This window comes from Pongo pygmaeus, chromosome 4 (genome assembly GCF_028885625.2).
Source record: "Pongo pygmaeus isolate AG05252 chromosome 4, NHGRI_mPonPyg2-v2.0_pri, whole genome shotgun sequence".
Lineage (NCBI taxonomy): Eukaryota > Metazoa > Chordata > Mammalia > Primates > Hominidae > Pongo > Pongo pygmaeus.
In genome coordinates, this window is record NC_072377.2 from 1,758,304 (window position 1) to 1,779,427 (window position 21,124).

The window sequence follows — 21,124 nt, forward strand, 5'->3', positions numbered from 1 at the left end:
ACTAAGCTATTCAGGTCTATTTTAATAAGAAAATGTTTTTTAATTGGAACGTTTTGGAAATAAGATAACGCAATGTCTTCTATAGTTACTCATTTACACTGAAACGTGATGGGTAATTTTTAGGGCGTTTGCTTCCAGTCACTTTCCCCTGACTCCTTGATGTGATAATTCCTTCCATGAGATACAACCATTCTCCCAAGTGATGCGATGACGAGTATGTGCGTGCCTCTGGAGGGAAAAGGTCTACATCTCTCTCTGCTTGTGCCTCGGATGGGTTTTACAATAGACGTACCACCGACCCCGCCTCTTCACCAGGTAACAGTCCTTGCAGCGCTTCTTAAGGACAGTCTTGTTTTTGAACCCCAGCGCGGGCAGCAGGTGGGGCAGGAGGCCGGGTGAGAGAAGTGAGCGCACTTCTGCCCCGGGTTCCACAGCCACGGGGGCTGCACCTCGAAGGGATCCAAATAGAAACGTGGAGAGAGCTCGAGGCTTCACTGTGTGACGACTGAGATACAGCAGAGGGTTCACCATTTTCCTTATAAAAAGATTTGCCATGTTGTGGTGAATCTATGGGAGAGAGGAAAAAAAGTGTTATAGCTTCTCCTGCGTTTCCACCCGCTCTTTAAGGCTTCCTTTTCTCTGTTGCACTGAGGCTTGGGAAGGCAGGGACCTCGGGGTCTGAGGGTGTTCCCATACCAGCTGCAGCCTCGACCTGAGCTTCAACACTGCCTTAATCAGCCAAGTGTGCCAGGAGAATAAGGGGCAGTGGACGGTGGCTTCCTTCCCTTTCCCGCCTGCTGCAAGTGTAGGTGAGTGTGCAAAGCCCCGCGATGTTGAGGAGCGGCTCACTTGGCTGGGAGGGAGCTTAAACTTAGGTCGCATCCCTTTCCAGTCACACCAGGTCAAGGGCGGTTCAACTGATGAGCTCCTCCCACCAACTTTCCCCAGACCCAGGGACCCTCCCTCTGGCCAGTTTCGGGACAAACCCCCGAGATGGGGACCCCCCGGCCCCCGCTCGGGAAGGGCACGGAACTCTGGCAGCCCGGTCGCCCGCCCCTGCTTCCCCACGCGCCCCGGCCCTTAGGGTTCAGCGGCCCCGGCTGGGAAAAGCTGGGTCTGCAGGGCCCGGAGACCGCGGCACCGGAGCCGGCCCTGCGCGCGGGCTGTGGGGTCGCGTTCGGGAGCCGCCGGGTCTCCCGCCCCGGGGTCGCTGGACACCCCCTCCTGTCGGCCAAGTCGGGCGCCCATGGTCGGATCCGCACCTCCCCACCTTGGCCCTCTGAGACCGCCAGGCCCCGGCCCACGCTCCTCTGACCGCAGCCCACTCAGGGAGACATGCCCGAGGGTCCCAAGGTGGCCGGCCCCACCCTCTCGCAGCCCCCACTCTCAGGACACCCGGCACCCCTGACCTAAGAAGACGGCTCCCTTACCCGGCCGCGCGCTCTCACCCTGCGCCGACCCCTGCGTCTGCGCACTGGCACGCGGACGCTGCTGACAGGAAGGAAGATGGCGGCGGGGGGGGGTCACGTGGCGTGCCCACGTCCAGTGCGGGGCGCAGAGTCGCAGCCGCGAGTGCGCAGGCGCTGGAGTGCGACGTATCACTCCCCGACCGCGCACTCCCTGCGGGCCACGGGGACAGCTGCGCTGTTTGGCTGGAGCACTCTCAGGGAAAAAAAATGCAAAAACCAGGAACGAAAATGGATATCCGCAACGAAAAAGAAATTACAACCAATTAGACCTTAGAAAAAACTGGCAAATACCAATGTCAAAACAAACTGAGAAAGAGGACATGTTTTTAAGTGGACAGGAGAAATGTAAACAGGCTCCGGGAAACGAGTGGAGACGGGCAGTAGTTTCAGCTGGTTACAGCTGTTTTTCCCAACATTATGAAAAACTTCGGACATAGAGAAAAAGGGAAAGAATTGTACGGTGAACACCCATATACTTGCCACTTAGATTCTACACTTAGCTGGCTTATCCCTGCCTTTTCAGGTATCTACCCGTAACTCCCATCACCCTTCCTTTTTGTGTGTGTCCGGGTGAGTTGCAGACGTGGCTGCGTCCACCCCGCGCTCCCTGCAGGCCCCAACGCTTCATCGCAGTGCCCACTTTTTCCACCTCACCCGGCGAACACCGGGCGGGCCGCTGAAGTTTATCAGCTCCAGGACAAATCTGCCTCTGACCACCACGTTTGCTGGGACATCTTTGGGACCGGAGGTTTTTACGTGCATTCTTGTTTCTCCTGCCTTTCCCCCTCTTCATCATCTTCCCCGCCATTCATCCATCTCTAGTGTTTTGTTCTTAGAGTCACGTGGTCCTCAGGCTCTGACCACAGCAAAATTAAAGCTGGATGCTGGAGCGTTAAGCTGCGATTTATACCCAAGTCAGCTCTAAGCAAAACGGGCCTCTTTAGAGGCTGTATTTGCATGCTGTAAAATCAATTGGTGTACTAGGCTTTGTTGCAGAAATCCCCCAAATATACGTTTCCTCCGCGGCTCCCCATAACCACACACAGGAACGCTTGCCTTGAACGAAGAGAATGCACTTCCAGTCTCTTCTGCTAAGCAGTTGACTCCTTCACCCAATAACTTTGATATTTAAACGTCTCATGATTATCGGTTACCATAAAATATAAACAATGTATTTTCAGTTTACATCCTCCCCTGCCTGTCCGCTAAATAAGAACCACTGGGTACTCCTAATCGCTGAAGGTTTCGCACACCATTGCCTGCCTCATCAGGGCCCTAGCTCTAGCCTGCGGCTGCAACTCCGTGATGCTGCACCTGCCGGCGCAACGGGGCCGCTTAACTTTTAGGCCATTGATGAAAAGTCAAACAAGTGCACAGTACTTGGTGTAATCAGGGGCATTTTTAGAGAGATACCTGGGATGAAAACAGGTGACCACCTGAATCAGAGAGCAGTTCCGGCGCACCCTCTGCCCCGACCCGCGCGCGCTCCCCAGGGCGAAATAAATACCGCGGGTTTGGCGCCGCCAGAAGCCGTGCGCATGCGTTGGCGCTAAGCGGGACGTTGCGCCGGGTCAAAGGCCAGCGGCTCAAAATGGCGGCGGCGATGACCTTCTACCGGCTGCTGAACCGGTGGGGCGAGGCGGCGCGGAGCCTGCGCCTGGGCGCCAGGTGTTTCGGGGTGCGGGTCTCGCCGACTGGGGAGAAGGTCACGCACACTGGCCAGGTAACGGCCGCTCTGTACAGGATGCCCCTTCCTCCGGCCGCACCTCGGGCGGCTGGTGGCGGTGGGCTCGCCGGACATCCGCGGCCCTGGTTCTGCGCCTGCAGCGCAGGTCGTGGTAAGGTTGTGCTTCTGTCGCTCACGCGCCGGGGAGGACGCCCGCGAGTCGGGACGGTGGCGGCAGTCTGTAGCGGTGGGTCTCGTCCTTCCAGGGCCTGCGGGCTCTGGAACGGGAAGTCTCCCCAGCGGGCAGCACTTGCTGTGGACTGGCTGCCTATAGGCGATCTGTGGCCGCCGATTCTTTGGGTCAGAACGTTTAGAATTTGTGTAATATTCAATAATAAATTTTAGTAACCTGAGAAGTCGGTTGTAGTCCAAGGCACAAAAAAGCCCTAAGCCAAAATGAAGAACAAAGGTACCTGTGTATACTGGAATGTGCCCTAGTAGATTTAATGGGGGGATATTAAAGCTCTCAGGCCATATGCCAAAGAAGGTTGGGGGCGGTTCTCCTCGGTCAGGATTTGTCTCTCCTCCTTAGCTCCACCTTCCCGGGCTATGTCTCTGTGCTGCTCTCTGATCCAGGTGATCACCCGTTTTCATCCCAGGTATCTCGCTAAAAATGCCCCTGATTACACCGAGTACTGTGCACTTGTTTGACTTTTCATCAATGGCCTAAAAGTTAAGAAAAACACTTTCCTGTAATATTTATGATTGATATGAAGTGATTTTCAGAATTAGGCCGTAAAAATCACACATGGTCTTTTTGTTTTTTTCCAGGTTTATGATGATAAAGACTACAGGAGAATTCGGTTTGTAGGTCGTCAGAAAGAGGTGAGTAAAAAATCTAGTGAAGAGAGGTAAGCTTTCCTAAAACTTTCATGTAACCAACAAGAAATAAAAATTAATATATAAGATTTAAATAAATTTTTCCCATATTGCAAGCACCCTAACAGTTCTGGATGGGGCTCTATCTTTCTTATAATATTAATTGTGTCTATTTCTGACTTGTTTCCCCCTGAAATACATAACATTGTAGCCATAGTTCTCGTTTACATATAAATGGAAGTGATCTTTTTTAAAATTTTTTGTCCCTTATTCTCCTGAGACTCAGATTTAAGTAAATCATATCAACTTTAAAAAGTTACTCTTTTAACCACCTGGAGGTGTGTTTTTTATAGTTTTCACCAAATCAATTAGTATGAATTTTTTCAGGGACTTAACACTGACGAGCTGAAAGTGGCACGTGAGTTTTTCTTCCCTTAGTGGGTCTGTTAGCTCTACACATCGTAAGGTAGATCAGTTCAGATGCCTGTGAGTGACCACTGGAGAAAGAATGTTGAAATTAGAGTCCTTCTGCCTAAATCAGCCTGTTTTTTTTTTTACCTGACTCCTTCTCTAGCACTCATGTCTATGAGCTCCTGAATTCTTAATTAGATCAGGCATGCCTCCATGTTTCCTGAATTTGCTTCCTGAAGGATGCTGTGAAGCGTCCTTCACAGCCACCTTATTCATTCTTTTTCCCACTTTGGTTAGCCTGGTGATTCTTCTTGTTAACACTATAGCTATCCCTAAATCATGTATTTTCCCTTCTCCTTCAATCTTGGTTACGTTATCCATTCCTGGTGTGTAGTTTTTGTACTTCTATTCCAGAGCTACAGGGCATTCCAGAAAAGCTCACATGATCATGAATTGACTATAAATTCACATTCTCAAAATTCAGCTGGTTCACTGTTGTGTGGTTTGATGGGTGGGTGTCAGAAAAGTTTGTTTTACAGTGGTTGATTATTTGGCAATGCCGCTTGAGTGTTGGGTTGAGAAAGAGCCTGAGGCCTGATCCACATTCAGTGAAAGAGTGTGCCATGATTGATTAGTGATGTCTACCAGGATCATGGTGGTGGAGAGGGGCTTGTGTCTGATGGGTTTACCTCTCGGAGTAGAAGCCGTGTGGACTTGCAGTCTAAAAATTGTGAGGTCGAATCACAGCATGGGTTCAGTTTTCTCATTTGTGAAGTGGAACCATGTGAATATTTTTAATCGAATTGTAAGCCTCCAGTGATATCACACTGTCAGTTGTCGAGTAAGTGGTGCATAGGGTAAGTCCTCCTTCTCTCCATCCTCAGAAACCCTTGTCTGTTTGTTGTTTGAATTGTTAGTGTATTCCCAGTAGAAGCGTCTGTTCCACGTGCCACATTCTCCAATGCTGTATCGCAGTGATTCACACAAAAGAGCTCATGGCATTGCGAATGGGACATTTCTTCTGTGTGCAGGCTGCCCTGGGCATTCTTGTTAGGTATACGAACTTGACATTTGGAAGGTGGAAACCGATGGATGTTGAGAGGATTCACAGGCCATTTGATTTCTTCTGGCAGTGATCGTGGAGAAGGGGAGGTTTCTCCTAGTGTGGATGCGGTATGGTTTCTTTTGGTGGTGACCGTGGAGAAGGGGAGAAACCGATGGATGTGGGGAGGGTTCGCAGGCCCTTTGGTTTCTTTTGGCAGTGACCGTGGGGAAGGAGGTTTCCTGGGCATCGATGGGTGGTTGTTACTGAGGTAGTGGATGGACTCTACATCCTTGCTTTGTGGGTGTTATGGCAGGGTTGTGAGGACAACGTAGGAGCCCCAGATTGAGCAGTTCCGGAGCAGATTGGTCCTGAAGCCCTTGGGCTCATTCATGCAATCTGGCCCCCAGCCCAGCTCCCTATCTCAGCTCTTGCAGTGATGAAGCAAGTATGCAGGTCCCTGTCACAAACGCCTCTCTGCTGAACATTCTTTGTGTAGCTTCTGGTTTCTGGTTGGTGTAGCACAGGGTAGTGGGAAACAACTTAAACCAAACAGAATCAGGATTGGCAAAGCCAGTGAGGGTGGGTACGGGAGAGTGTGATAGTAGTGTCTGTGACCGGCAGCTCACCCAGGGCGTCCTGGTTGTGACCTCAATGCTCCAGCCGGTGCAGCCTCCAGTGCCTTCCCCCATTCAGCATCCCGAGTGTCCAGGGCACGTCTTGGCCTCACACCTTGGAGGTTCAAGGCATGTTTATAACATGATGAGTGGGCATCCTGCCCAAGCTTTCCTTCTTTCAACACAAATTTGGTGTTTAGTACTGTTTTTAGTAGTAGTTGTTTGGCTTCTGAGAAACTTAATTTTTTGGAACACTTTTAGATTTACAGAAAAACTGAAGAAAGGAGAGTTTTCACAGCCCCCCGCTCAGTTTCTGCTGTTTACTGCCATCTCTCGTTAGTGTGCTGCCTGTGTGTCACAGTTGATGAGCTGATACTCATACATTATTACTAACTCAAGTCCACAGGTTCACTCTTAATGTTGTATGTTCTAGGGTTTGGATGGATGTGTAATGACATATATTCACCGTGACAGTGTTGTACCCAGTTCACTGCCCTAAAAATCCTCTGTGCTCTGCCTGTTCATCCCTCCCTCTTCCCAACCCCTGGCAGCCCGTGATTGTACTGTCCTCTAGTTTTGTCAAGTAATACTTTAAGAAATAAACTGGGCCAGGCACAGTAGGCTTATGCCTGTCATCCCAACACTTTGGGAGGCCAAGGTGGGCCGATCACTTGAGCCCAGGCATTCAAGACCAGCCTGGGCAACATGGTGAAACCCTGTGTCTACAAAAAATATAAAAATTAGCCCAGCATGGTGGCACATGCCTGTAGATCGAGCTATGTGGGAGGCTGAGGGGGGAGGGTCATTGAGTCTGGGAGGTTGAGGCTGCAGGGAGCAGAGATCATGCCACTGTACTCCAGCCTGGGCAACAGAGCAAGACCCTATCTCCAAAAAAAAAAAAAAAAATAAAGAAAAAATAAACTGAATCTGAACTTCACCTGTAGAACAAGCATAGCAGGAAGCTAGATAATTGAGCTGGTCTTTGCAGAAAAAAACTGGAAAGTATCTCTGTGTGGCTCCTGCCCACCTTTGACCGGGGGTACCTGCAAAGGAATCCATGGCCCCTGGGCCTGTGACGGGCCTTCCTGTGAGGAGACTCCTCACGTGCTAAAGAATGTGCCAGCCACCCCCAGCCAGAAGTCAGGCCTCACATGGTCCTGGAGCAGGTGGCACTCTGGGGCCACATGAGTCAGATGGGGGGCTGGAATGCACTTGGAAGTGACCAGGTATTTCTCTACTGTTGATGGAAATATTTTCATTGCTTTATAGTCGTACAAGTAAAAGCAGATATGACTTGTCCTCTAATAGAAGGGATGACTGGGGGAGGTCTGCAGTGAGGTGTGGTAATAATAATAGCAATAACAACAGCCTGGTAGCCAGGTACTTGGCGACATCATTTGCTTTTTCGGTTAGAAGCTGGGGCTGCCCTGCCTGGCCGCATCCGGATTCAGGCTCCTGCGCTGATGGGCTTATGAGGGCTGTGTGCTTCAGTGACTTAGCTCGTAGGCTCGTGGGCATTGAGTCCACGATGAGGAAAGGCTTGGAGCAGTGCCTGTTCCAGGGAAGCCTCTAGTGTGTGTTCACCTTACTCTGCTGCTGCCTTCACAATCACCATGAGGGCTGGCTTCACTTTTAGATTTTTTTTAAATACTGAAGTTAAACGTTAGTGTCCATACACAAGGTCTTTACTTTTAGTTTTTGTAAAGAAGGAATTAGGCAGCAAACCCAGAACATCAGGAGGCTGGGATCCCTTGAGTGCAACTCTGTGCCGCCCCTCTCCACCTGTGTGTGTCAGGAACATGGAACAGCTGGGGGGCTTCAGCTTGTGCCTTCACCTGCCTGCCAGTGGGATGGATTCTGTCTTCAGATGCTTGGCAGGGTGGAGTCACTCCCCGACCCGCACAGCCCACAGCTGGGCGTTTGGGTCAGAGCGAGATTCTGCACGTTTTCTGAGACACCTAGGCTGGCAGGGTTGAGTCCAGTTGTGACCCTGTGACCTCACCTGCCTGGCCCTCAGTTCTTCAGTAGCAGGCTTCAAGGTGTGTGGTGCCACCAGGATTAGGAGCAGTTGCACGCGGTGCTAATGTCTACCTGGCGTGCTGTTTTGTTGCGATAACGTGAAGTTTTATCCTTCTGAGAAGAGTGTGTGTAGATTTTGTTAATGGAAATAATTGAGTAGTGCTCACGAGAGAGGAAAACTACCAAGACCCTCCAAACAGAAAACAAGCATGGGTGACGGCGTGGAGCGACTGAAACTTTGTGCCTTGCTGCTGGGAATGTAAAATGGCGCAGCCGTGAAGGAAAACAGCGTGTGGGTTCCTCAAAAAGTTGAAACTAGGACTTCCATCCAATCCAGCGGTTCCACTTCTGTGTGCCCAAAAGAATTGAAAGCGGGGTCTGGGGTACACTCGTGTCATAGCAGCATTATTCATTATAACTAAAACCTGGAAGCAGTTTGGGGGTCCATTGTCAGCTGAACGGATAAGCAAAATGTGATCTGTCCATGGACAGTGGAATATTATTCAGCCTTAAGGAAGAATGCTTGACATGCCCCACAACATGGATAAGCCTGGACGACATTGCCCTCAATGAAGTGAGCCAGTCACAGAAGCAGACTGCGTGATTCCTCTAACACGAGGGACCAGAACAGTCGCTTCTTAGAGGTACTGTGTGAGGTACTAAGAGGTACTGTGTGAGGAACTTAGAGGTACTGTGTGAACACTGCGTGATTCCTCTAACACGAGGGACCAGAACAGTCACTTCTTAGAGGTAGTAAGTAGTTGGTGGTTGCCGGGGGCGGGGGGTGAATTTGGAGTTAGTGGTGAATGGAAATGGGGTTTCAGGTTAGGAAGGTGGAAGGTTCTGGACATGGGTGGTGGTGATGGTTGCACAATAATGTGAATATACATGGTGTCCTTAGAAATGGTAAAGATGGCAAGTTTTATGTTATGTGTATTTTACCACAATAAAAAAAAAATTGAGAGGGAAGTGGCTTCAGGCCCATGCAGGAATCAACCAGAGGTTCCTCCCTGAGGCTTCTGTGGCTGGTGTCGCTCATTCTTAATTCTCCCAAGAGGCCGGCAGGGCAGGGCGCACTCGGGCGGGGAAGCAAGTGAGACTGAGGCTGGGCCCATGCGGCACCTCCAGAGGCTCTGCACACCTATGGTGGTAACTTGTGTTATCACCCAGGACAAGCGCACTCCTCAGATCAGCAGTGGAAGAGACTTGTGACATCTTTTGTCCACATTGAGCCGTCTCTTGAGGCCAGCGCAGCACCACCCGAACCATGCTGGCTCTCGTGCGTGCACACACACGCTGCTGGTCACAGGAGGGATGCCAGAGAGCTGAGAGGGAGTGCTGAGGTACCCAGGGGTCAGTAGTTGCAGGAAGCAGCCACTATTCCTAGGACATGGGGGGCAGGAGGAAGAGGTGGCGTCACCAGGAGGAAGCTGTGAAAGTGCCCTTGTGGTGCTGCCGGAGTTCCAGGTGGGAGACAGGACTGGGAGTCGGGGATGGGTGCTAGGGTGAGGCCCCCAGCCAGACAGTGGTGGCTGAGAAGGTCCTCCGTGAGAGGAAGATTGAATTGAGGGGCCTCGGAATTCCACCCTCCGCCTTTGCAGGTCATCTGGTTGGTGGCAGAGGCGGAGCTCTGTGCTTGCTTTCAGGTTCATCCTTAGAGGGTTTAAGAGGGGAGGTTTTCCTGAGTCTCTCTTGTCTTGAAGCAACCTGGGTGTCCTTTAGGGGGTGTTTGAGACGCGGGCGGTGCGGTGTGTGCCATGGCTGCTCTCCAGAGCTTTTGTGTGGCTTCCTGCTTCTGCGTGCTCCTCCTCCTGAGCTTCCCTCCCAAATACGCCATCTTTATAGTGGAGTGAAGGCAATCGGATTTTAAAAGAAATCTTCTGGATGGATAAGAACCGTGGGTCTTTGCTTCCTTTAGAAAGGCTTGGACTGTCAGAAATAATGGTTATAAAGTGAGGTTTATTTATCCCAGGACCCAGAGGAAAATAGTTGGAACTATGAATTCATGAGCCCCAGGTTCACATGCCGGTGGCTTTGTCGGTGAGCCGGCGAGATGGGCTTTATTTCCTCCCTCGTGCAGCTCCCCGCCTTCCTCTTTGCTTCTCTATGGTGTCTTGTGTCTTGTGGTTCTTTCTCTTCCAAGGCACTGGCAAAGTTAGTCACTGGATTCCAGCACCCTCAACTAGGATTCCAGCACCCTCAACCGGATTCCAGCACCCTCAACCGGATTCCAGCACCCTCAACCGGATTCCAGCACCCTCAACCGGATTCCAGCACCCTCAACCGGATTCCAGCACCCTCAGAGCAAGTTTGAACATGCACAGACAGCCCAATTGTGGTTTTCAGAGCAGATTCCAGCATCCTCAGAGCAAGTTTGAACATGTTGTACAGACAGCTGCATTGTGGTTTTCAGAGCAGATTCCAACATCCTCAGAGCAAGTTTGAACATGCACAGACAGCCCAATTGTGCTTTTCAGAGCAGATTCCAGCATCCTCAGAGCAAGTTTGAACATGTTGTACAGACAGCTCAATTGTGGTTTTTAGAGCATTTTCTATGAAGTTACCTAGTTGAAAAATTAATTTGAATGAAAACTTCAGTTTTGCCTGTGATTTAAGAATTATATAGACATGTATACACACGTTTAGCTAAAATAATTATTGGTGTTAATGTTAAGAATGCCTGATGTTCTAAATAATTGAACTGAGCTTTTACTTTATCTTAAACCTTGATTTTAAATGTCCATGAATGGGGTCGGTTATTCTACAGAGCGTCGATGATCCAGCTGGCGGATGTTTCCCTTTTGCGTTGGTTTTGATGCTGTGTCACAGAATCACATATTTGATGTTTTATCTTTAATAGATGTAATCTCAGTTTGACATAATAGGACTTTCACTCCTAAAGATTTAAACCTACGTATTTTTATGCCCAATCATTTGATCATCAAGAGGTCAGTGGAAAGAGTGTTTCCTATTTTTGATGTTAGTGATGGGCGAAGGACTCATTTTACAGTGAGTGGTTGGACACTTCACTGTGTATGATGTGCCCTGTGCTTAACAAGAGATGGCGTGCGGGCTGCCGTGACGGTTCTCCGTTGATTCCCTCGTGAAGTGCAGCAGCGCTCTTGAGTTTTTCTCACCTTTCCCCAGGTGAAAGCGGGTGAGAATGGAGCCTTGAGTCTGAACCCGGAGCGGGGCTCTGTGTCGTGGCTGGGTGTGTTCACCGCCGGAGCTTGTGTGTGTGAACCCGGAGCGGGGCTCTGTGTCGTGGCTGGGTGTGTTCACCGCCAGAGCTTGTGTGTGTGAACCCGGAGCGGGGCTCTGTGTCGTGGCTGGGTGTGTTCACCCCCGGAGCTTGTGTATGTGAACCCGGAGCGGGGCTCTGTGTCGTGGCTGGGTGTGTTCACCCCCGGAGCTTGTGTATGTGAACCCGGAGCGGGGCTCTGTGTCGTGGCTGGGTGTGTTCACCGCCGGAGCTTGTGTGTGTGAACCTGGAGCGGGGCTCTGTGTCGTGGCTGGGTGTGTTCACCGCCGGAGCTTGTGTGTGTGAACCCGGAGCGAGGTCTGTGTCGTGGCTGGGTGTGTTCACTGCTGGTTCTTTGTATTCCTGCGGTTGCACTGAGCTCCTGGAGCCAGACGTTTGCTGGTGATGGGCGGCAGGGTCGCCCTTGAGCTGCACACTAAATGACGGGAGGGCATCCCGCGTCAGTCAGCAGTGTCGAGGCGTCAGCAGCCCTCCCTGCAGGGAGGTGGCCGGTCTCTTTGACTGCCGTGATCGGGGCCTGGCAGTTTGTTAGTGCGGCCTTTGTGACACGTTGTCACTTAGGCAGACACCATATTATTTACACCATAAGGCTTAATTTGTATGGTTAGTTGCATCGCCTGCAGCAGGGGTGAGCAGAACATGGCTCACTCCAGAGCCCGCTGTAAGGCGCTGGGACAAGGCCAGCCGCCGGGCCGGCAGCAGAGGCTTGTGTTGCAGGAGCGTGTGGAACAACCTGGGCGGCGCCACACAGCTCAGGCCTTTGCTTTAATGTGGCTTCATTTTCCGCTAATGAAGATCTTCAAGGAAAAGCTTTACACAATGGTCATCTGTAACTGACAGAACTTCTTGTAAAATAAACCTTTCCGAAACGTATTTGTGAGGGAGAGTGGTGCCCTGCCTCGCACTGCGTGTGTGTTCTTTGTGACTGTGTGGCATTGAATGGGCCTCTGGCCTCCAGAAATGAGTGATTTTGTGATGAGCCCTGTTGCTGCCTCCACTCTGGGGCGGGGACGCTGTAGAAGGAGCGCAAAGTTTCAGGCTGTGCCATTAAGCAGGGGAACCCCAGGAGCAACGTCCGAGGCAGAGGGTTGTGTCATGCTTGGTGGGGCCGGCCCTCCAGGAGGGGACACGCAGGTAGACCCACATCCCTGGGCTTTGAGGCCTGCTTCGGGTGTAGAGTTGAGTCCCTTCCCTCTACATGCAAGGATACCAGCACTCTACTTCCCATAGCTTCCCGGTTCTTCGTGCCTTGTTTTCCTGGCACTTACTCATTGACTGTTCCCAGGGGCAGCTGAAAGGGGCTGGCTCATTCCAGAGTCGGAGGAAATCAAGGCACGTCCCCTTTCCAGGTTCCCAGATTTCCCATCGTGAGCATCATCAAATACATTATTTGCCAAGCCAAGATGTTTTAATTGCTTTTTAAAAAACGTAAATTCTGTGAAACAGAGGGAATGGTCGAATGATTCCCTTTTCCCATGTACCCAGGCAGTCAGTTTCAACAATTACCAACCGAAATAGTTGTTGGAGGGGCCAGTCTGGCTCAGCTCCTCTAATCGTTGTCGGAGGGGCCAGTCTGGCTAAGCTGTGCTAATCGTTGTCGGAGGGGCCAATCTGGCTCAGCTCCGCACTGCCTCTCCCCCAGCCCCCAGCCCCCAGCCCCCAGCCCCCAGCCCCCAGCCCCCCAGCCCCCAGCCCCCAGCCCCCAGCCCCCAGCCCCCAGCCCTTGGTAACGTTGACGTGAATCTTTGACGTCATGTTACTGAGTCTAAATTTATCTGTGTGTAAGTTGACCCTTGAACAACATAGGTTTGAACTGTTGACCCTTGAACAACATAGGTTTGAACTGTGTGAGTCCACTTAAGTGGCTTCTCTTTCGCCTCTGCCACCCGAGACAGCAGGACCAACCCTCCCTCCCTCCTCCTCAGCCTGCTCGATGCGAAGATGATGAGGATGAAGACCTTTATGATGATCCACTTCCACTTAATGAAAAGTCAGTTCATTTTCTCTTCCTTGTGATTTCCTTCATTGCATTTTCTTCCTTTAGCTTACTTTATTATAAGAATCCAATATATAATACTTGTAACATACAAAATATATGTTAATTGACCGTTTATGTTATTGGCAAACATTCTGGTCAGCGTCAGGCTATGAGTAAATTGTGGGGGAGTCAAAAGTAATATGCAGATTTTCAACTGCATTGGGGGTGGTTCCCCCAACCCCTGAGTTGTTCAGGGATTAACTGTACCTTCAAAAGATACTAACATTTGGATTTTACAGGGAAGTAAAAAAAAAATCAAAATAACAAAATATATTAACATGACAACAATATAATTATCACACCTTAAAAATTATAATTTCTTTAAGTTAAATATCTAAGTGGTGTTAAATATTCTTGATCATGCGTGTTTTTAAAAATGTTACAGTGTGACTCTGAGCCCAAGTAAGTTCCTACATGCAGCTGTTGGTGTCTCTTATGTCTCTTTTAATCTGTAGGTTCCCGTCGGTCTCCCACTCTCTTTTTCTCATTGGAAAATTTTATTTGTTAAAGAACCTGGGTCATTTCCTCTGTAGAGTCACCCACAGCTGGATGGATTCTACTGACCGCATCACTCTAGTGTTGTTGAACATGTCTCTTGTCTCTGCATGTTTTGGAAATTAGTTGGATCTCAAGGCTTGATCGGATTGAGGGTCAGTGTTTTGTTCCTGGTGAGACTGCTACATAGGTGATGTGTCTTTCCATCAGGAGGCACATAATATAATTGGTTCTGGTTGTAGTAAGAGACTTTGATCATTATCTCTTACATCTGTGATTTCATAAGGGGTTGTAAAATGATGATATTATCTATCTTATTAGGTTGAATACTTATATCAAAAGAAACCTTGGTGCTGAGGTAAAGTTTCTGTAGGAAAATCAGAAGAAATACTTGATTCTTTCCGTTTATTTACCAGTCTTTAATGGGTTGATTTTCTGGTTTCTGTTTGTTTTGTGTTGCTATAACAGAATTCCTGATAACTGGATAATTTATAAGGAACAGAGGTTTATTTCTTACAGTCTGGAGGCTGGGAAATCCAAGGTTGAGGGCTGTCTCTGGTGAGGGTGGAAGGTGGAAGGGCTGGAGAGTGTGCATGAAGGGGACCGAACTCCTCCTTCTACCAGGAGCCCGCCCACCACCTGTGAGGGCAGCCAGAATCCCTCATGAGGCAGAACCCTCGTGACCTCAGTACCTCTGAAGGCCCCGCCCTGTCTCTCAACACTGTTGCATTGACTATTCAGTTTCCAACAGAGGAACTTTGGGGGAGCACATTCAAACCATAGTACCTAGTAAGGTAATTAATGAGTTTTTAAAATATGTTTATGAAATCATGAGTGTAAAAGTTTGTTTCCCCATTTTGCAGTTATAATCCCCTTGTCCCTCCAATTTCCTGTATCCCAGATTATCCCATGTGGCAAATTTCCCCGGGTTGACTCCTCTTTTGACACAACCTTAGTTGCCTTAAAAGCTTCCCTGACTTGTGCCACGATCCAGTGTCTGAAGTTCATCCTATAACATTTCCTGTCCTGGACCCAGAATCAGTCATTTTTGAAAGAATCCAGTCCCTTCCCTTCGGTGTGAAATGGTGTTTAGAGACCACCATGTGGGCAGCAGGGGTCCTCATTGCCGCTGAGTTAATCATGGTCCTGGGGATGGAGCTAGAAAGGGTGTGTGTAGGCCGGGCGCAGTGGCTCACGCCTGTAATCCCAGCACTTTGGGAGGCCGAGGCGGGCGGATCACCTAAGGTCAGGAGTTCGAGAGCAGCCTGACCAACATGGTGAAACCCCGTCTCTACTAAAAATACAAAAATTAGTCGGACGTGGTGGCAGGTGCCTGTAATCCCAGCGACAGGCTGAGGCTGAGGCAGAGAATTGGTTGAACCTGGGAGACGGAGGTTGCAGTGAGCCAAAATCGCGCCACTGCATTCCAGCCTGGGCGACAGAGTGAGACTCTGTCTCAAAAAAAGAAAAGAAAGGGTGTGTGTGAACATCAGACACGGGATGAGTCACACTGATCCTTCCAAACTCAGTTCAGGGTTACAAGACTTCTGCTGAACCAGTGAGCTGACCTCTCTAGTTCCTTCCCCACACTGAAAATCCTGATTTTTCAATGATAATTTCATTTGCTTTGGAAGCGGTTTTATTCTTAAGGTGTATCCTGTTGGAAATGTTCCTGTTACTCTCTTAAAGTTTTTGGGAATTCCTTAGGTCCATTTGTCTCCTTTAAAAGTTTAGTTTTGTAACTTTGAAACATGTAAAATATAGTCTCAGAGTCAGATTTATAAAACTTGGAAGAAAGTAACGATCGTGCTCGCGTCCTCCTTCCTTTCCACCTCACAGTAGTAACTGTTCAATGCTTTCTCCTTTGGATTTCATGTAAATAAGTGAATATGTAGGCGGACCCCTGGTATTTCCCACATGGATGAGTGGAAGCCTTCTGTCCACTTACCCACTGCCTGGTGTCTCCACGTAGTCCTGTGTCCTCCTTCACCTCATCGCGGTATTATGGAGACACCTTTTTCGTTCCATTTTGATTGTAACTGAAAGCAACAGCACACAAGCAGGACATGAAGTTACCAGAGTCTTTCCTGCACATGCCTGTGAGTCATAAATGACCAGGTGGAAGACACAGCGGATGAGGAGACCCAGTGTACGGTAGCAGCAAAGAAGAGAAAACACTTAGGAACGACCTAACCGACATTCAGGACCTCTGTGGCCCAAGGGGAAAGCTGGAAGGACATTGTTGGTCTAACGGGTTGCAGCGCTAGTGGCATTTTTGGCATTTTAGATAAATCTATTCCGTCAGTATCATGTTTCCTGAGGTGGATAACTGCATGGCGGTTCTGTGAGAGAATGTTCTTATGAAATGCACATGGGAGCCTGTGAGGGACAGGCCCGAGCAATACAAATGCCCTCAGGTGGGACAGAACGATGTGGTGGGGAGAAGAGGGCATGGCAGAGCCCATGGGGCACCTGTCAGCGTTTGCTGAGTCCACGGGGACAGAAGGGAAAGCCTCTGTGCTGCTCTGGTTCTTGCAGCGCCTCTCCAAGTTTGGAACTTTATTCCAGTGAAAAGTAAATGTGTGTGTAGGTCCTGAATTTAACAATCTGTGAGTCATGAAGGTCTACAATGATAATAGTTAAATGAAGCATGCACCATAGATCATGCTGATGGTACATGAATTTGTGTGTGGTGGGTTAAATTGTATGTAGTTAGCAAGTTTGTGTATTTGTTTACGTAAGTTTTTCTTCTTGTTCCAGGTGAATGAAAACTTTGCCATTGATTTGATAGCAGAGCAGCCCGTGAGCGAGGTGGAGACTCGGGTGATAGCGTGCGACGGCGGTGGGGGAGCTCTTGGCCATCCAAAAGTGTATATAAACTTGGTGCGTAGCCAGCCACCCATGCACATGTTAGGGTGGCCTGCTCGTCCTCATACTCCCCTTCATTCCCAATGCCTGTTCTTTCTGCCCTCTTCTCTACCTGCTCCCAAGGCGGCCCTTACGGGGTTCACACTGCTGGCACATTCACCCTACAGCGCCACACTACAGGACCTACATATAGCCACATGTCCGAAAACCCCCTTTCAACTGTGAAGTGGTGGGCGGCGTGTTTCTCTTCTCGAACGCTCAGGCGTCTTTCCTCTCTGGGCCCTTCTCGGTTTGGTCATCATCTTAGCTCAGGCTGCCACACACAGCACCGCAGCACCGCAGGCTGGGGTCGAAAACAACAAACACATTTCCCACAGCACTGGAGGCTGCAGCCCAAGACCACGGTGCCACTCTGTTGGTTCCTCCTGGGGCCTCGCTCCGGGGCTCGCAGATGAGGTCTCCTCCCTGTGTCTTCACAGGGCCGTCCCTCTGTGGGAGACTCCTCATCCCCTCTTCTTATAAGGGCACCAGGCAGATTGGCTCAGGGCCCCTATGTGACCTCAGTTTACCTTCATCACCTCTTTAAAGGCCCCATCTCCAAACACAGTCACATCGGGGGTTAGGACTTTGGGGGACACATGGTTTATTTTGTAACAATCCCTATGTAGTCTTTTATGTCTGTTGATGAGTGTCATATACAGGACCATTGAGAAAAAAAGAACACAGGACCAGAGAAAGAGACCATGGGCTGAAGCTGGGATGTGCAACTGAGGTGCAGAGTGGGAGGGAGGCTGCCGCAGAGCACTCAGGGACTCAGGTGGCTGCTGTCCCGGAGTGCAGGGAGAGGGGGAGGCCACCGACTGTGGCACACTCAGGGACTCAGGCAGCTGCTGACCTGGGGTGCAGGGAGGGAGGGAGGACACCGACCGTGGAGCACTCAGGGACTCTGGCAGCTGCTGGGCTTGGTGTTCTCCCCAAAGCAGAGTCCTGGTTAAGGGACTTTAACTTTGTTAGAGCTGACATTTATTAAAAGCTGTCATTATCTTGTTGCCTGTCCTGAAAAGGGGACAGTGTAACAGGCATAAATGGTTAAGCAGCCTAGAGTGGGACTGGGCACCCAGCATGTCCCCTCCTGGGCTCCAGCCCTGTGAGCCGAGCCTGGGTGTGCCTCACGGTCCTGTGCAGCACCCACCACCTGCTCCAGGCCGCTGAGGTATGGGGAGTGAATGGAGCTGCAGACCGACAGTGATGTCCCTGGGGGTCCTAGGGGATGGCTGCGTAACCTGGGGTGGGAGCCTGAGGCCAGGGGCTTCAGTCAGGCTGGAACCGAGATTGACAGTCTGCATTCTTCCTTTAGTAGTAACTGTGTATTTTTATGTTTGTGACAGTCTGTTTCAAGTTTTATACATACATTTTCAATGCTTAATATCCAGATTTGAAATAGAATATGGAAATACGACATCATTCCTTTTGAATTTTTTCAGGACAAAGAAACAAAAACTGGCACGTGCGGTTACTGTGGGCTCCAGTTCAGACAGCACCACCAGTAGAGCGTGTGGCACGCTGGGGGTCCTGCAGCGTCCTGTGAGCATTTCCACGGGGAAGCTGAGCGCATGAAGCTCGCTGGTTCTGTGCGAAGGGTATTTCTGGTGCTGAATAAAGGGTGTTGCTGTCAAGGCTGACGGTTTGTGAGTTTGTGTCTTTCATAGGCTGGGCTTTGGAAGTGAACATCCAGCGTGGACGTGGGTAGACATGTGAGTGGAAGCCGTGCCTGCTCCAGGGAGCCTGAGCTGCCTCCTGCCGGCCGCTGCCTGCCTTACCGGCTGCTTCTGTATGTCTCCTCTTATCCTTGGGGCCACGTGGGCTGCAGGAACGGGCGAGGGCAGGGGAGGGAGAAGGAGGAGTGCCTCTTGTTTTGCAGATGCAACTGTGCTTCAGAGAGCCGAGGTGGCTCTTGAGGTGCACAGTGAAGGAGGGTGCCCAGGCCTCACCTGGTCCTATGGGAAGGTCAGCCTCTCTCCTGTCGCTGGCCTGCAGAGCTGGTCTATCCCTCCGTCCTAGTCCCTATGTTGAAATGTCAGATCTTAAAACCCAAGAATTTAAGCACTGGTTTGAAGGTATCGAAAGTCACGTACTGGCCACATTAAGGGCAGTCTATGTTTTTAAAAGAGTAAGGATTATAATGTAGTGTAACACAAAAATAAAAGTAGATTTTGAGGGAAGAGAAACGAGTCTTGCTAGAATGATCCAGGAGTCTGGCCCATGAGTAACGGGAATTCCAGAGGAGGAAATACCAGAGCAGAGGGAAGGTGAGAGGGAAGGCGAGTGGGAAGGTGAGAGGGAAGGTGAGAGGGAAGGTGAGTGGGATGGTGAGAGGGATGGTGAGAGGGAAGGTGAGAGGGATGGCGAGTGGGAAGGCGAGTGGGAAGGCGAGAGGGATGGCGAGAGGGATGGCGAGTGGGAAGGCAAGTGGGATGGCGAGAGGGAAGGCGAGAGGGATGGCGAGAGGGATGGCGAGAGGGATGGCGAGAGGGAAGGCGAGTGGGAAGGCGAGAGGGATGGCGAGAGGGATGGCGAGAGGGATGGCGAGAGGGAAGGTGAGGGATGGTGAGAGGGAAGGTGAGAGGGATGGTGAGAGGGATGGTGAGAGGGATGGTGAGAGGGAAGGTGAGTGGGAAGGTGAGAGGGATGGTGAGAGGGATGGTGAGAGGGAAGGTGAGTGGGAAGGTGAGAGGGATGGTGAGTGGGATGGTGAGAGGGAAGGCAAGTGGGAAGGTGAGTGGGATGGTGAGAGGAAAGGCGAATGGGAAGGTGAGAGGGATGGTGAGAGGGAAGGTGAGGCAGAAACAGCAGAAACACATTTCCCAAGCCAAAGAAAAAGCCACAGATCAGAGGGCTCACCAAGTTCCTAGCAGTATTGGTGAGAAAAGACAACTAGGCATATTCTGGTTTAAGAAAAGAATTAAACTGTAAACTTTAGAGTCTAGAGAAAAGAAAACCTTTTAAGCTTATGGGTGAAAACAAACTATAGTGGAAAAGTGATCAGCGATCAGGCATCTAGCTCTTTGTCTTTGATGCTGGAGGCTGGAAGAGTGAAACATTGTCCACAATCTTCATGTATAACCAAAGTTAAATTCCTTATCCTGAGAGGAAGACATTCTTGGATGTGGGAGAGTTCAGAGGTCATCATCCTGGACCCCACTGGGGAAAATACCTTGAGGAGAAGGCCTTACCCAGCAGACATGATCACAGCCCTCGGTGTGGGGAGGGAGGCTGAGGCAGGAGCGGCCGCTAGTGGGAACCAGTTCATTCCAGTGGCACGCTTCCCAGACGTGCGTGTGAGGCCATGCTCCCGGGCTGCAGGGACAGTCGATCATGTTGCCCTTGGTGCTGAGTTGGGAGGTCTGGGAGGGGGAGGGGGAAGAAGGGGATGCAGGGATCCAGGAGGTCCCTGGGTTGGGTGGGTGGAGGTGGAAGGAGGCTGAAGCTCCCTCTTGGAGTGGCGTGAAAACAAAATGGAGACAGATGTGATGGAGTACACTGATGCCACCTGGATTCGAAATAACTGTGGCAACATCTGTGAGCTGTCCCCGTGAGGGCCCAGAGAGGGAACAGCAGCAGGCCAGGAAATTGAAAATGTGGATGCAGAATAACCAGGGATGGGGAGAGGTGAAGGGGTGAGCACAGGGGAACGGGGAGAGAAGGGAGGAGCGAGGACTTAGAGCCAGGAGCCAGGCCAGCCCCTGGGGGAGCCGCTGGTGGAGATGAGGCCCCAAAGCTCCACCCTGGGCTACAGATGCACCCCCCGCCACCCCCCATCTCTAATGTGCCATTTGCTTGTCCTTCATCTGTTGGGCTACCATGCTGCTTTTCTTTACACATGTTGACGTGGTGAGTGACGTTAGTCAGACCTGCATGTTCCAAGGTGGACCTGAGTGTAGGGGCAAGGCTTGCTTTTAATTCCCCTTTAAACACTGTCCTCCTTGGGTCTTTGTGTCAGGGCCGTGCTCACTTTGAGTTGGGAAACTGCCCACATTTTCTGTTCTCTGGAAGAGAAGGTGTAGGATTGGGATTCCTATTTCTTGCCTGGTGGAACTCGCAGGAAAGTCTTCTGGGCCTGGGTTTGTTGTGGGAAAGTGAGCATCTAAGATTGAGTCTCCTTGAGTAGGACATTCAGCCTTCTTCTTGAGTGTTGTAAATTGTATTTTTTTCTAAAACTTGGACTCTCTTGCGGAGACTTTCAGAGTTTTACTGGCTTAGAGATGTAGCTCAAGTATTTTCAAGATTTTTCAGTGTCTCGGGTTCACAGTGACACCCTCTTTTCTAATGTTCATATGTGCCTTTGTTTATTCCTAAGT

General features: G+C 50.4%; 2 protein-coding genes across 9 annotated transcripts; one reads left to right on the top strand and one right to left on the bottom strand.

Moving 5' to 3' along the window:
* Positions 1-17: 17 nt before the first annotated feature.
* Positions 18-3,110, bottom strand: MRPL36 (mitochondrial ribosomal protein L36). Of its 7 annotated transcripts, none has more exons than XM_054488604.2 (2): positions 2,977-3,110; positions 18-567 (listed from the first exon to the last, which is right to left on the bottom strand). In XM_054488604.2, exons 1-2 carry the CDS (start codon positions 3,007-3,009, stop codon positions 244-246), a joined length of 357 nt encoding a protein of 118 aa, XP_054344579.1. In that variant the 5' UTR covers positions 3,010-3,110; the 3' UTR covers positions 18-243. The 7 variants fall into 7 exon arrangements, with proteins under 7 accessions (XP_054344579.1, XP_054344581.1, XP_054344580.1 ...); XM_054488606.2 differs by having other exon boundaries at positions 2,883-3,006; XM_054488605.2 differs by lacking the exon at positions 2,977-3,110 and adding an exon at positions 1,431-1,578.
* Positions 3,059-18,448, top strand: NDUFS6 (NADH:ubiquinone oxidoreductase subunit S6). Of its 2 annotated transcripts, XM_054488603.2 has the most exons (4): positions 3,059-3,192; positions 3,967-4,020; positions 16,659-16,781; positions 18,251-18,448. In XM_054488603.2, the coding sequence occupies exons 1-4, from the start codon at positions 3,061-3,063 to the stop codon at positions 18,314-18,316; spliced, it is 375 nt and encodes a 124-aa protein (XP_054344578.1). In that variant the 5' UTR covers positions 3,059-3,060; the 3' UTR covers positions 18,317-18,448. The 2 variants fall into 2 exon arrangements, with proteins under 2 accessions (XP_054344578.1, XP_063520706.1); XM_063664636.1 differs by having other exon boundaries at positions 16,659-18,448.
* Positions 18,449-21,124: the final 2,676 nt, after the last annotated feature.

Bases quoted from the DNA above. Each gene is read 5' to 3' on its own strand.
- NDUFS6 (XM_063664636.1), top strand. From the start codon at position 3,061: ATGGCGGCGGCGATGACCTTCTACCGGCTGCTGAACCGGTGGGGCGAG. The intron at 3,193-3,966 runs GTAACGGCCGCT...GTTTTTTTCCAG, and splicing joins AGGTCACGCACACTGGCCAG to GTTTATGATGATAAAGACTA. The intron at 4,021-16,658 runs GTGAGTAAAAAA...TTCTTGTTCCAG, and splicing joins TTGTAGGTCGTCAGAAAGAG to GTGAATGAAAACTTTGCCAT.
- MRPL36 (XM_054488604.2), bottom strand. From the start codon at position 3,009: ATGCGCACGGCTTCTGGCGGCGCCAAACCCGCG. The intron at 568-2,976 runs GTATTTATTTCG...TCTCTCCCATAG, and splicing joins CTGGCGGCGCCAAACCCGCG to ATTCACCACAACATGGCAAA.